This window comes from Hyperolius riggenbachi, chromosome 7 (genome assembly GCF_040937935.1).
Source record: "Hyperolius riggenbachi isolate aHypRig1 chromosome 7, aHypRig1.pri, whole genome shotgun sequence".
Classification (NCBI taxonomy): domain Eukaryota; kingdom Metazoa; phylum Chordata; class Amphibia; order Anura; family Hyperoliidae; genus Hyperolius; species Hyperolius riggenbachi.
In genome coordinates this window covers 40,148,462-40,162,731 of record NC_090652.1, presented here as the reverse complement: position 1 = coordinate 40,162,731, position 14,270 = coordinate 40,148,462, and the positions used below count along the sequence as shown (strand labels likewise).

Below are 14,270 nucleotides of genomic sequence, written 5' to 3'. Positions count from 1 at the left end.
GTAATTGGTATGACATTGTTTTAATTCATGTCCATAAAAAAAAAAAAAAAACATAAAAAAACAAACTAACTGTTAGCTCCACTTGTACCACAGTGTTATCGGAGTGTTGCTGTTGTAACTGAGACCACAAAGCAGCTCTTCCCCAAAGCAGCTCCTACCAGGGGTGGAGCACCATTTGTGGACAGTGAGGCTGCCCAGATGCTGGCTCACGTATCCTCCCCATGCGAGAGGGGTGGGGCACCATTTGTGGACAGCGAGGCTGCTCGGATGCTTGCTCAGAGTTCCTCCCCATGTGAGAGGGGCGGGGCGACATTTGTGGACAGTGAGGCTGCTCAGATGCTGGCTCACAGTTCCTCCCCATGTGAGAGGGGCGGGGCGACATTTGTGGACAGTGAGGCTGCTCAGATGCTGGCTCACAGTTCCTCCCCATGTGAGAGGGGCGGGGCAACATTTGTGGACAGTGAGGCTGCTCAGATGCTAGCTCACAGTTCCTCCCCCTGTGAGAGGGGCGGGGCGGCATTTGTGGACAGTGAGGCTGCTCAGATGCTAGCTCACAGTTCCTCCCCCTGTGAGAGGGGCGGGGCGGCATTTGTGGACAGTGAGGCTGCTCAGATGCTGGCTCACAGTTCCTCCCCATGTGAGGGGGGCGGGGCACCATTTGTGGACAGTGAGGCTGCTCAGATGCTGGCTCACAGTTCCTCCCTATGTGAGGGGGGCGGGCACCATTTGTGGAAAGTGAGGCTGCTCAGATGCTGGCTCACAGTTCCTCCCCATGTGAGGGGGGCGGGGCACCATTTGTGGACAGTGAGGCTGCCCAGATGCTGGCTCACGTATCCTCCCCATGCGAGAGGGGCGGGGCGGCATTTGTGGACAGTGAGGCTGCCCAGATGCTGGCTCACGTATCCTCCCCATGCGAGAGGGGTGGGGCACCATTTGTGGACAGCGAGGCTGCTCAGATGCTGGCTCACAGTTCCCCCCGTAAGAGGGGTGGGGCAACATTTGTGGACAGTGAGGCTGCTCAGATGCTGGCTTACAGTTCCTCCCCATGTGAGAGGGGCGGGGCGACATTTGTGGACAGTGAGGCTGCTCAGATGCTGGCTCACAGTTCCTCCCCATGTGAGAGGGGCGGGGCGACATTTGTGGACAGTGAGGCTGCTCAGATGCTGGCTTACAGTTCCTCCCCCTGTGAGAGGGGCAGGGCAGCATTTGTGGACAGTGAGGCTGCTCAGATGCTGGCTCACAGTTCCTCCCCATGTGAGGGGGGCGGGGCACCATTTGTGGACAGTGAGGCTGCTCAGATGCTGGCTCACAGTTCCTCCCCATGTGAGAGGGGCGGGGCGATATTTGTGGACAGTGAGGCTGCTCAGACACTGGCTCACAGTTCCTCCCCATGTGAGAGGGGCGGGGCGATATTTGTGGACAGTGAGGCTGCTCAGATGCTGGCTCACAGTTCCTCCCCATGTGAGAGGGGCGGGGCGATATTTGTGGACAGTGAGGCTGCTCAGACACTGGCTCACAGTTCCTCCCCATGTGAGAGGGGCGGGGCGATATTTGTGGACAGTGAGGCTGCTCAGATGCTGGTTCACAGTTCCTCCCTATGTGAGGGGGGGCGGGGCACCATTTGTGGACAGTGAGGCTGCTCAGATGCTGGCTCACAGTTCCTCCCCCTGTGAGAGGGGCGGGCGGCATTTGTGGACAGTGAGGCTGCTCAGATGCTGGTTCACAGTTCCTCCCCATGTCTGAGGGGCGGGGCAACATTTGTGGACAGTGTGGTTGCTCACAGTTACGCATTTACTTACAATCTTCTTCCATGGCCATCTCTTCCTGCTTGGGTTGAATCAACTGCACAGCTAAAAGACAAAACCACATCTACTTAATACATTCTTGAGTTTATGGATAAAGTGAAGGTACTACACGTTATGTATGCAGTGACTCTTCCTCGGGTGTACCGCCACCCACAACTACCACCCCTTATATAGGACTGCGCATCCAGGAAGTCCCACCCAGGGGTGTAGCTAAAGTGGAGCAGAGGGGCCCCAACTACTAACATTCCTTTCCTCCGATACAAGAGACCATCCTTCAGATCAGGTGTTTGGTGGCTACACTTGTTACGGGTGAGAAGATTATGATGGCCACACTAGTTTTATCACCCTTGTCAGATGGGCCTCATGCTGTGAAAGGGGGGGGGGCTCCATCAATGCTTTGCTGAGGGGTCCCCATGAATTGTTGTTATGCCACTGGTCCCACCCAACGTGCAATTTTACATACCAGGTTTGAGTGGCAATTATATACAACTCCTATAGAGGGAGCTACTATACGGCTACCCTGCAATAAAGGTGGATGGGGACATCCAAATATCCTCGCAGCAAGAATAATCCATACAGTTATTCTTTCTTGTAATCAGAGAAAACACTTATAACTCCCGCTTTCATTTACACCCCTCAGGTTTATGCAATGCAATTTTCTGAAGGTGGCAACTAATGCTAAAATTTGCCACGATCGTTTATGAAAATCAGATCAATTTCATGAATCTGATCAGATTGGTTAGAAGATATTCGTCCCATTAGTGGTCCCAAACCATCATTTCCGATCGGTTATACAAATAATTGTTTATAAATGATTGTTCGCCAAATTGCATCATTCGTAGGCACTAAATGAGTTAATTTTTTAAGAGTACAAAAGCTCAGGAAGTCTCACCAAATGCCTGAGGAACAATGCATTTGCATGTGTATTATAAGTGTGCATTATAGAGAGTGTGAAGCTAAAATAATTTACTCTTTTTATTCCCCACTTTTGTTAAAGAGACTCCGTACCAAAAATTGCATCCTGTTTTTTATCATCCTACAAGTTCAAAAAGCTATTCTAATGTGTTCTGCCTTACTGCAGCACTTTCTACTATGACAGTCTCTGTAATAAATCAATGTATCTTTCCCCTGTCAGACTTGTCGGCCTGTGTCTGGAAGGCTGCCAAGTTCTTCAGTGTTGTGGTTCTGCTATGAACTCCCCCTTCCAGGCCCCTCTATGCACACTGCCTGTGTGTTATTTAGGATTAGAGCAGCTTCTCTCTTCTCTCTTATCTTTTACAAGCTGGATAAATCGTCCTCTGAGCTGGCTGGGCTTTCACATACTGAAGAATTACAGACAAGGGCAAAGCTGTTTGCAGGAAGAAACGAGCAGCCTGAAACTTCAGTGCATGAGAACAGGAGGAAAGAAACACACAATCTCTTGAGATTCAAAAGGAAGGCTGTATACAGCCTGCTTGTGTATGGATGTATTTTCTATGTGTGGACATACTGTACATCAACCTACTTCCTGTTTTGGTGGCCATTTTGTTTGTTTATAAACAAACTTTTTAAAACTGTTTTTAACCACTTTTAATGCGGCGAGGAGCGGCGAAATTGTGACTGAGGGTAATAGGAGATGTCCCCTAACGCACTGGTATGTTTACTTTTGTGCAATTTTAACAATACAGATTCTCTTTAAGCTCTAAGATCAACGCTGCTTTGCAGCAACAGCGCGGCAGAACAAGGTATTTATCCCCCCGAAATCCCAAGGGCAAAATTCTCCCTTCGCTTCCTGGTTGGAGGCAGAGCTTTGCACAGTAACTCTGCCTCTCCTCTAGGGATGCTCATCACGGATGAATCGCAAGTAACCACGGTGGTTACTCGTGATTCAAATTAGCTTTAATTGCCGCAGCTAAGCGGCTAGATGCATCGGGGTTAATTACCCATAATGCTGCTCTCCGCCCATCGTTTCAAGGAACTTGCAAGCGTCTATTGGATGCGCTGCAAGCCTCGCTATGGAGAACTTCCTCCTTCAAGCCGGAAGTGCTCCATAGCGAGGCTTGCAGCGCATCCATTAGGACGCTTGCAAGCTCCCCTCTGGGCGGGGAGGTATCTCCTGACACCTCCCCGCCCAGACTCTCCGTTTCTCACAGGAGACCCTTTTGTCCTCTAGCCTAGTCACCTCCTCTCACTCTCGCATCCAAGACTTCTCACGGCTGTCCCTTTCCTTTGGTACTCTCTCCCTCAGCCCGTTCGTCATGCCCTGAGTCTGGAAACCTTCAAACGTACGCTGAAAAAACACCTGTTCAAACAAGCCTATAATTTGCTATAGGCAGCACTGGAGGCACACTGGCTCACCCACTAATCCTTGTGTTGCCTTCCCTTCTGTTTCCTCCCCACTACCCTCTAGATTGTAAGCTCGCAAGGGCAGGGACCTCCTCCTAGTGTTTCTCATACTGCTTTGATTTAAACATATGTACATGTACCAACTACACATCAACTATGTATGGATTTGTATTGCTACTATTCAATGTCATGACTGTATAACGTCTTGTATTTCTTATGTATATTTGTTCCTCATCACTTTTTTATACTACGTACAGCGCTACGGAAGATGTTGGCGCTATATAAATAAAAAATAATAATATAATAATAATTAACCCTGCCGCATCTAGCTCATCTGCGGCAATTAAAGCTAATTTGAACCACGTTGGTTACTCGTGATTAATCCATGATGAGCATCCCTACTCTCCTCCACTCAATCTCCGCTCCTCTCAGTCTTCTTTCACTGAGAGGGGCGGGGAGAGGCGGAGATTGACTGGACAGGAGGCAGAGCTACAGCACAAAGCTCTGCCTCCCCCTGGCAGCAAAATCTGCAACTTAGAAAGTCATGGAATTTTGCCCCAGGATTTTGGGGGGATAAATACCTTGTTCTGCTGCGCTGAAGCGACAAATCAGCCTTGATCTTACTGCTTAACATAAGTGAGCAATAAAAAGAGCAAATTATCAGACTCTTTAACCCCTGAGATCCATAAACAGCACAGCCATCTGTACACTACATAGAGCACACAAAATGCAAACACACATACTCTATACATACATCACACACAGCCAGTATCCCTCATTCACTGTTAGGTCTCCCTGTCCTGCCGAATTAATTTTCATCTCTAACCCTGTTATCAGTTTGGTTCAGAGTTGTAAACAGACAGCAGGGATAAGCAGATCAGACTATAGTATATTAACCTTTCTCTGCTCTCCCTTAGCCTGGACCTAACGCCTGGTACACATCATGCAATTTCCAATCAGATAGATGGGTCGATAGGTAATTTCCGACAGATCTGATCTGATTTCGGATCCTTTTTCAGACCGATTTTCTGATCACTTCAATGCAAATCGGTCAGAAAAACGATCGGAAATCAGATCGGACCTGTCAGAAATTATTTTCTTTGGGCAGGGTTCAAATAACCCTGGCCTTCGTGCAACTGTAGTGAGAGGTATATAGAGGCTGCCATATTTGTTTCCTTTTAAGCAATACCAGTTGCCTGGCAGTCCTGCTAATCTATTGGCTACAGTAGTGTCTGAATCACACCAGAAACAAGCATGCAGCTAATCTTGTCAGATCTGGCAATAATGTCAGAAACACCTGATCTGATGCATGCTTGTTCAGGGTCTATGGCTAAAAGTATTAGGGGCAGAGGGTCAGCAGGACAGCCAGGCAACTGGTATTGCTTAAAGTGGATCAGAGATGAACTTTTACACATTGCATAATTGTGTTCCTTACATATAGTTTATAGGGCATTCCTCAAGCCAAATATTTTTTTCTTTTTGTTTTAATACTCTAATTCCCTATAAACTAAAGAAGCCACGCCCACACCTTCTCCAAACCGCCAAGGCACTCAGACCCATGTAGCAAGGGCTTATGGGAGCTCAGTCTGGGCAGGAGGAAGAGGCGGCTACTAGCCACTGATTTCAGAGGCAGAGGGGAGGAGGAGGAGGGAGTGAGCTGAGGGCTGGAGATGCAGATTACCTGTGTAATGATTACAAACAGAACATGGCTGCCCTCATTGTATTACAGGAATAAATAATCATAAACTGTTGAAGCTGTTTGCAGCTGGATTTGCTGTGTAAACTATCTAAACTTTAGATAAGATATGTAGACAAGTTACTTGTTAGTTAGTTTTTCATCTCGGATCCGCTTTGAAAGGAAATAAATATGGCAGCCTCCATATACCTCCCACAACAGTTGCCTAAAAATTAACCCTTTCAGGCAGCAAAATAAAACAAGTAAAACAGCCTAGTTATGAACATGTTTTGCACTGAACATGCACATGCTTATCTCATTATGTCACATGATGCCTCGGGTACACTTTTAGACAGTGAACAGTTACTTACACGTGTCAGGATTTTTCTTCGGTGGCTTCTGGTGGTTCTGGACATCTAAAAGACATAACCACATCTCCTTAAATCTGTGCCTATACAGATGAGCACAATGGTGGAAGAGCAAAACATTTGTTAGTAGTGAGGGAGGGGCACAACAGAAAAGGAAAAGTCATCTTTCCAGGGGATGTGGAAAATAGATACCTGTTTGCTTTATGTTTGTGGAGAGGCAAGTCATGACCTGCACACAGGGCCGGATTTGTACAGTACTCTTTACCACCCAAGGCCAGTGCCAGCAGCTGCACCCCTTCAGCATAGGCAGCCAGATGACCCTTCCCTCTAGTATAGGCAGCCAGATAACTCCCCCCCCCCCCCCCCAGTATAGGTAGCCAGATAACCCTCCCCCCTCCAGTTTAAATAGCCTGATAACCCCATCCCCCCCTTTCCTCTAGTATACGATGCCAGACCCTCCCCCCCCCCCCCCAATATAGCTTGCTACCCACCCACCCTTGATCCTGTGGTGCCCTAGGCCATGACCTATGTGACCTGGCTATTTTTGTTACAATTTAGGCCACTGCAGCTTTTAGGGCTTGCTGCAGGGTCATACAACCTAGCACACAAGTGACCCCCCCCCCCCCCACTTTCTGCCCACCAACAGTGCATTCTGTTGGTGGGCTCTAATTTTTGCCAGCATGTTTTTTTTTTTTTATCTATTTGTTTTATTTTTATATACATTTTCCCTTTTTTTTCCTCTCCCTCCCTCCACCAGCCAGTCACAGGTATCAGCTGTCATAGGCATCAGCCCATTACAGCCGATCGCTTCTAGGGGGACAGCCATGTCACACGGCTGTCCCCAGTACAGCGCTGCTGTAGATCGCAGTGCTGTACAATGTAAATAGACGGCACCGTCTAACAGTCTCCTAAAGGCGATCGCCGCTGGGAGACTGATGACGGAGTGGAGCTTCGTCATTCAAGCAGAGATACGCGCACATCAGCTCACGCAATCTCCTGCAAAACCCCGCCCCCAGGACTTCACGCCAAACGGTGTTGAGCGGTCTTGGGGCTGCTGCTGTGTTCATGCCAATTGGCGTGCAGTGGTTGGCTAGGAGTTAAATCCGGCCCTGCCTACACAAGCAAAGCCTCCAGGTGTGGTTCAGGGGGAGGCATAAATGGGTGCGTGAAACGATCATTAACTACTTTACCACCCCCAGATAGAGTATCTAGCCCCTGTGTTTACACAAATATAAACAAATAATAAACACTTGGTTCTGTTTCTATTTTTAGAACACACTAACTCTTTATCTCCATCTTGTGGCCAAAAAGTAAAACCACATCCAAATACCCTATTATACACCTTCCCATAGAAAAATGAAATACATTTTCAATATTTTTAAAAACCCTTGGAGGTCAAGTGGTTAAGGGAAGTCTCATCTGATAAAAATGTCCACCCAGCCTCTGAGGAGGGAACACCTCAGGGTGTTGTAAGCTTCCCCCCCCCCCCCCCCCAGTTACAGTAAGCTTCTCTTAGCATGTAAATAACAGAAAGCTTCCTATTTTGGATAAAATAAGGACAAAATGACCATAACGCAATTGACACCACCCCAGGTGGGATTTTCCCCCCACTGCCACACAACCTACCTGGGGCAAACAGGAACTTCATTTCATTCAACAGAGAGAGTTGGATTGGTTGTTTAAATGCACTCAGATCAAGCTCCTTAACCACCTGAGCGTCTTTGAAGGACAGGGCCTCTTTCTTCTGCTTCTCACACCTGGGGAAGGGTGGGGGGGGAGAAGAGGAGAACAACCGTTCATACACATAACCATTCAGTGTGGTAAATTACAATGTTTTCACGTAACTTAGCAGGATCCTCATACTCCTATTTACCATTTCAGAGATGGACTCCAACACTATTAAATACCATTTGAGTTGCACATAACCTGCAGCCGCCCTGGGCCGTCACTGAACAATCCTCCGGTTCGACCGCAGCTCCCTGGTTTTGTATAGATGCGCGGCCCTGGTCTGCGCACCTTCTGATTGCGCACACATGTACGAAAAAAAAAATCTCTACTGCGCATGCACAGAACGCTCCCAGCAGCGGGAGCATGATCAAGGACGCGTGCGTCCAAGGTCATGCATGCGCAGAGGCCACGTTGACTCACCAGTCAGACAGCCAGAGAAGGGTCGCTGCGGGGGACTGGAGGAACATTTAGTGACAGCACGGGCGAAAGGCAACTGCAGGGTGCTGGTGAGAAGCCAAAAGTAAGTTAAAGTCTTTTTTTTTTTTTTTCTGTTTAGGTTTCCTTTAAAGCCCAACTAACTGCAGGCAGATAGCTTAGCAGGGCTGCCAGGCAAATAGTATTGCTTAAAAGGAAATCAATATGGCAGCCTCCATATACCTCTCACTACAGTTCTCCTTTAAAAGTGTACCTGAGATGGGATAAAACAAAAAAAATATATACAAACCTGGGGGCTTCCTCCAGCGCCCTCCGGTTGATCGCTCCCACTCCGTCCTCCTCCGACTCTTCGTTCGCCCGCAACTGGCCCTGGAAAATCCTGTCAGGACCAGTCAGCGCAGGTGCAGTCTGGCCACGTGCGCTCCCCCATCTCAACCCCGCCACTGGGAGTATTCTGCGCCTGTGCAATAGGCCGCGCACCTGCAGTTGGCCCAGGACCGGAGGACTTTCCAGGGCCAATTGCGGACGAAGTGGGAGCCGAAGGAGGACGCAAGAGAGCAATCAACCTGTAGGGGGCTGGAGGAAGCCCCAGGTATGTATATTTTGTTGTTTTATTTGCATCTCAAATTCCCTTTAATGCAAATCAATCATCCAGGCATCACTGCTACCCCAACAGCTAAGTTAAAGTACCCTGAACAGTAGCTGGAATAAAAAAAATTCACTTACCTTGGGCCTCCTCCAGCCCATCGTAGGCCGCAAGGTCCCCCAGCGTCGCCCTGGCTCCTGTCCGTGTCCCTCCGGCGGCTCTCGTTACCGGCGACACCCGGGTGTCAGGCGACTCTTCCTGGATCTTCACACTTGTCATCACGCCGGCCGCTACGCGTCATCACAGTGGCCAGTGTGACAGGTCTGCGCATGCGCGGTTTAGAGTATGAAAACCGCGCATGCGCAGACCTGTCACGCCGGCCGCCGTGATGACAACAAGCGTGAAGATCCAGGAAGAGTCGTCCGACACCCACCCCGGGTGTCACCAGTAACGGGAGACGCCGGAGGGACATGGACAGGAGATAGGACGACGTGGCCTACGGTGGGCTGGAGGAGGCCCAAGGTAAGTGACATTTTTTATTCCAGCTACTGTTCAAGATCACTTTAAAAGCTGGGATCTTTGTTACAAAAGAATACATTTTCTTGCGTATTCACATGCCACATACAGGCTCCACAGAGTTTGTACGTGTCCTAACACTGGCCCTGTAACATGCATAGTATTTGTAACAATTCTGCATTTTAAATATTGGTGTACACCATTGTCTATTATTTTGTACCCCATGTTAGCTTTCTTACTAAATTCATAATTATAATAATAAGTGCAAACATGGCGTATATATATATACGCCGCCGGTGAGCTGGGCGCAGGGTGAGCCTAATGACCGCTCACCACTTTTGTTGCTTCGATAATAAGACATTGCTTGAATATCAAGTCAAAATTTCAAAAAAAATGTTTTGCTTCAATTGCAATGTACTCTTAGGCACACTACATGCGATTCTGATTTTTTTAATACGATCTGATATTTTATTCCGATTAAAAAAAGTACTACATGCTGCTAAGTTTTTATTAAGTGGAATCAAAAATCGGATTGTATAAAAAAAACAAAAAAAACGGAATCACATGTAGTGTGCAAGAAGCCTCAAACCACGTTACTCTCGATCCAAGGTTTTACTGTACATTGTCTATTTACCGGGCCATTAATAGCGGTTCATTCGTTCAAACTAAATGTGTACACTATATACATTTTGTCATCTGGCTTCCAACCATTCTTTTGCTTGTAACCCCTCGATTGGCTGACGAACATTCTCTGGTTTCTGACCAATGTATTGGCTGACAAACATTCTTCTGTTTCTGACCCCTGGATTGGATGACAACCATTCTACGGCTTCCAACCATTCTCTTTCTTCTGACCCCTGGATTGGCTGATGACCTTCCTCCGGTTTCTGACCCCTGGATCGGTTGACCACCATTCTCTGGTTTCTAAATCCCTGGATCGGCTGACAACCATTCTCCGGGTTTCTGACCCCCTGGATTGGCTGACAACCATTCTCCGGTTTCTGACCCCCTGGATTGGCTGACGACCATTCTCCGGTTTCTGACTCCTGGATTGGCTAACGACCATTCTCCGGTATCTGATCCCTGGATTGGCTAACAACCATTCTCCGGTTTCTGACTCCTGGATTGGCTAACGACCATTCTCCGTTGTCACAGGAGGCCCTAGTGGTCAGACCGCAAATGGCCTTCCAAACGGTGCCAGCGCACGGATCGTGCGAACTCTGGTCGCAGTCAACGCGCAGGAACCGTTGGGAATTTGCCGCAGACAAACCAGAAGGGAGCCTGTGAGGTACGGTAATTACAACTTACACACGATTCCAGGGTATAACTGCCACCACCACTGATATGGGCCAGTGGACCCGACTGCCTGACTGATCCTGCGAATAAAAACGGTTAAAACACGCTGTATTCTGTCTAGCCAACAACAAACAATAGTAGCGTCTCTTCAGAGACCTGGGATCAGTTCTGTGTGTGCTGAATAATAGGGTAGCTAGAACAACAACTGACGATAGCGTCGGTTTATTGAAAGCAATATAAATAATTAATATATACAGACAATGATTAAAATCAACAATTATTAAAACAGTAATAGCCAGCATGAAATAAAAGGGAGAAAATACTTAGGATTTGTGGAAATATGTCCGTTCTGGGAAAAACTTGTAGAGTTCCTTTTGTTCAGTTCCAGCAAAGTCTAAAATCCACGCAAAAATGGAAAATGTCCTTTGTTCAGTTTCAGCAAAGATGGCCGATCAAGATGGCCGCTAGCCATGTGTCCTTTGTTTCAGCTTAGACAAGATGGCCGCCGACCATGTGTCCTCTGGCTGGCAATTTGCTCTCAGGAAGGTGGAATTTGGAGGACTGAATAGCCCGGGCAGCTCATGTACTTTTAATGGAGCTGCTTTCAGAGGCGGGCCGGACTATGGTAATCACATCTGGGCAGGGGCTTCCACAAGCCCCATAATCCTGACATTTCTCTAGACTGACCTACGCGGCCGGCACACAAATAATAATTACATATTCTCGATCCCCAGAACCTACCGATTAATATGATACCCTGGATGCGGGTGTTAGGGCGTATGGTTACCGAGGGGTCCATAACTCCTTAACCGAACGGGCCATCACAATGAATTTCATATCAGCACGATGGCCAGATTTTACCGAATAAGACTATATGAATTTTATAGCTGTGCTATATACGGTCTCCATTTAATAGGTAAGAAACCCTATCCCCCAGGTTTTCCTATCTGCCTGGTCGGTGCCGTTCTGGCTGCTTTGTCATGGCCCCCTGGAGAGCCAGTTTCCTTTCTCTTTTCGTGGGGCCATCTGGCTGTGGTGGGGGGGGGGGGGGGGGGGGGGGGGAAAGGAGCTGGTCCCTGCAGGGAATCCAGCCACGTGCAACATTCCTGAGGGGAATGCTTTGCTCACAGGGGAACAGGTCTCTGGATTAAAAAACACAAAAGTGTCGTTTTCTGATCGCTTGCACGACTGCACAGATCCGACAGGGAGCGATCAGGAAAGCGACTGTGAATTCTCTAGATTCACCTGCGTTTCTCACGGCTATTCCGTGACATCCGGTATCTGATCCCTGGATTGGCTAACAACCATTCTAAGGTTTCTGACCCCTGGATTAGCTAATGACCTTCCTCTGTTTCTGGCCCCTGGATTAGCTAACGATCTTCCTCTGGTTTCTGACCCCTGGATTAGCTGATAACCATTCTAAGGTTTCTGACCCCTGGATTAGCTAATGACCTTCATCTGGTTTCTGACCCCTGGATTAGCTGATAACCATTCTCTGGTTTCTGACCGCTGGATTAGCTGATAACCATTCTCTGGTTTCTGAACCCTTGATTGGCTAACAACCATTCTCCAGTTTCTGACCCGTGGATTGGCTAACGGAGATTCTCCAGTTTCTGACCCTGGCTTGGCTGACAACCATTCTCCGGTATCTGATCCATGGATTGGCTAACGACCATTCTCCGGTATCCGATCCCTGGATTGGCTTACAACCATTCTAAGATTTCTGACCCCTGGATTAGCTAATGACCTTCCTCTGGTTTCTGACCCCTGGATTAGCTGATAACCATTCTCTGGTTTCTGACCCCTGGATTAGCTGATAACCATTCTCTGGTTTTTGAACCCTTGATTGGCTAACAACCATTCTCCAGTTTCTGACCCGTGGATTGACTAACGAAGATTCTCCAGTTTCTGACCCTGGCTTGGCTGACAACCATTCTCTGGTATCTGATCCCTGGATTGGCTTACAACCATTCTAAGGTTTCTGACCCCTGGATTGGCTAACGACCTTCCTCCCTTCCTCCACTCCCGAAGACGGGTGGCTCTGTACTGCGCATGCGTGAGAGGGCGCATATGTAGTATGGAGTGGCCCGTCTTCGGGAGCCCGAGTGCTCTCGAAGCTCACCTGCAGAGAAAAACAGGGGGAGCCAGCATAGGAACGATGGGACGAGAGGAGAAGGAAGGCTCTATAGGACTCAGAGCCTTCTCCAGCCTTAGGTAAGTATCTGGGTTTTTTTTTTACATTTTTGGCTTCAGACTCCTTTTAAGTCTCTATCATAGACTAAAAGAAGTATATGTGTGAGGGGGATCTATGGCAGTTAAATACTCGCGATTAGTTCTATGTGTGGATCGTTGTGACGATGCCCAGCCACACTACCTCTGCATACTGTACTGAACAAAAACACACATCTCCACAAGGCTCACATGGGGCAAGTATGTACAGCCAACAGAGGCTCTTCAATACTGTACATGAGAGGCTACAACTAACTGTGGTGCAGCCTCTTTCTACTGCTGACTATTGCGGCCGGCCATCTGTGCGCATTTGCGATCACCATGGAACACGGAGGTATGGTACTCAACCTGCATAGACTCTGCCCACCAACACGGCTCGCACAATAGCTGGGCTTCGTCAGGGTATTTGTATGTTACGGTCCACCTAAATGGCAGTGTCCATGATGTCAGGGGCATGCACAGTGCTGGACATGGCCTTTTTGAATGATGCATGGGTAGGACAACATTAACAGGACATGATATCACATTCTCCACAAGCACCCAGGCAGGGGCGTAGCTATGGAGCTGTGGGCCCCGGTGCAAGTTTTACATTGGGCCCCCCAAGCACTCTATAGGTAATACTTGATACGGAGCAACAAACCTGCCAAGGTCATCCACAGTATTAGAGGTGCAAGAGGGGGATGGGGAACAATTTGTTAAATGATTACTACTATTCAAATCATCTATAGAAGGGATTATTACCACCACAGGACCAATAAACAGCTAATACTTTGGTTGACGAAGGGACCCTCTGGCCCAAGGGCCCCGATGCGGTGGCTACCTCTGCAACCTCTATTGCTACGCCACTGCACCCAGGGTTATTCCCGAGTGCTGTGCTCTCATTGCTAACGGTATATGAATGAGCCGTATGTGTTAGGACTCTAAATTAGAAAAGAAAATTAAACTTACTGATCCATGAAGGACTTGATGTTCTGCAAAGAAAACACAAACAGTAATAAGTACAAGTAATAAGAACCAAGCCGCAAACATCTACTCTAGCCCGGGGGCTCTGCTTACCGTCAGGAAAGAAAGGGCTTCAGTCTCTTTCATCTTCTCTTTGGCCAAAGCGATGGCCCGTCTCAGGTCCACTTTACTCTTCTTCCTCGTGTTGATGGCACTCTGCATTTCAGCCCTCAGATCCTGGAGCTTGACCAACAGTGCTTCCTGCTTCTCCTGCAGGAAGTCCCGCACCTTCTCAAACTCCCCCACAATGTGCTGCTCACACTCCTCCAGGTTTGTCTGAAGCAAGAAGTCAGAAGGACACATAA

General features: G+C 48.1%; 1 protein-coding gene across 1 annotated transcript in view; it reads right to left on the bottom strand.

Annotated features, from left to right (window-relative positions):
- Positions 1-14,270, bottom strand: part of LOC137524267 (nuclear factor 7, ovary-like) — a 63,942-nt gene that overhangs the window by 28,741 nt on the left and 20,931 nt on the right. The window contains exons 5-9 of the mRNA XM_068243939.1: positions 14,020-14,241; positions 13,912-13,934; positions 7,800-7,930; positions 6,177-6,221; positions 1,800-1,850 (exon numbers count right to left, since the gene is read on the bottom strand). Of these exons, the coding sequence (XP_068100040.1) occupies positions 1,800-1,850; positions 6,177-6,221; positions 7,800-7,930; positions 13,912-13,934; positions 14,020-14,241 (472 nt within the window). The remainder of the gene's footprint in view (positions 1-1,799; positions 1,851-6,176; positions 6,222-7,799; positions 7,931-13,911; positions 13,935-14,019; positions 14,242-14,270) is intronic.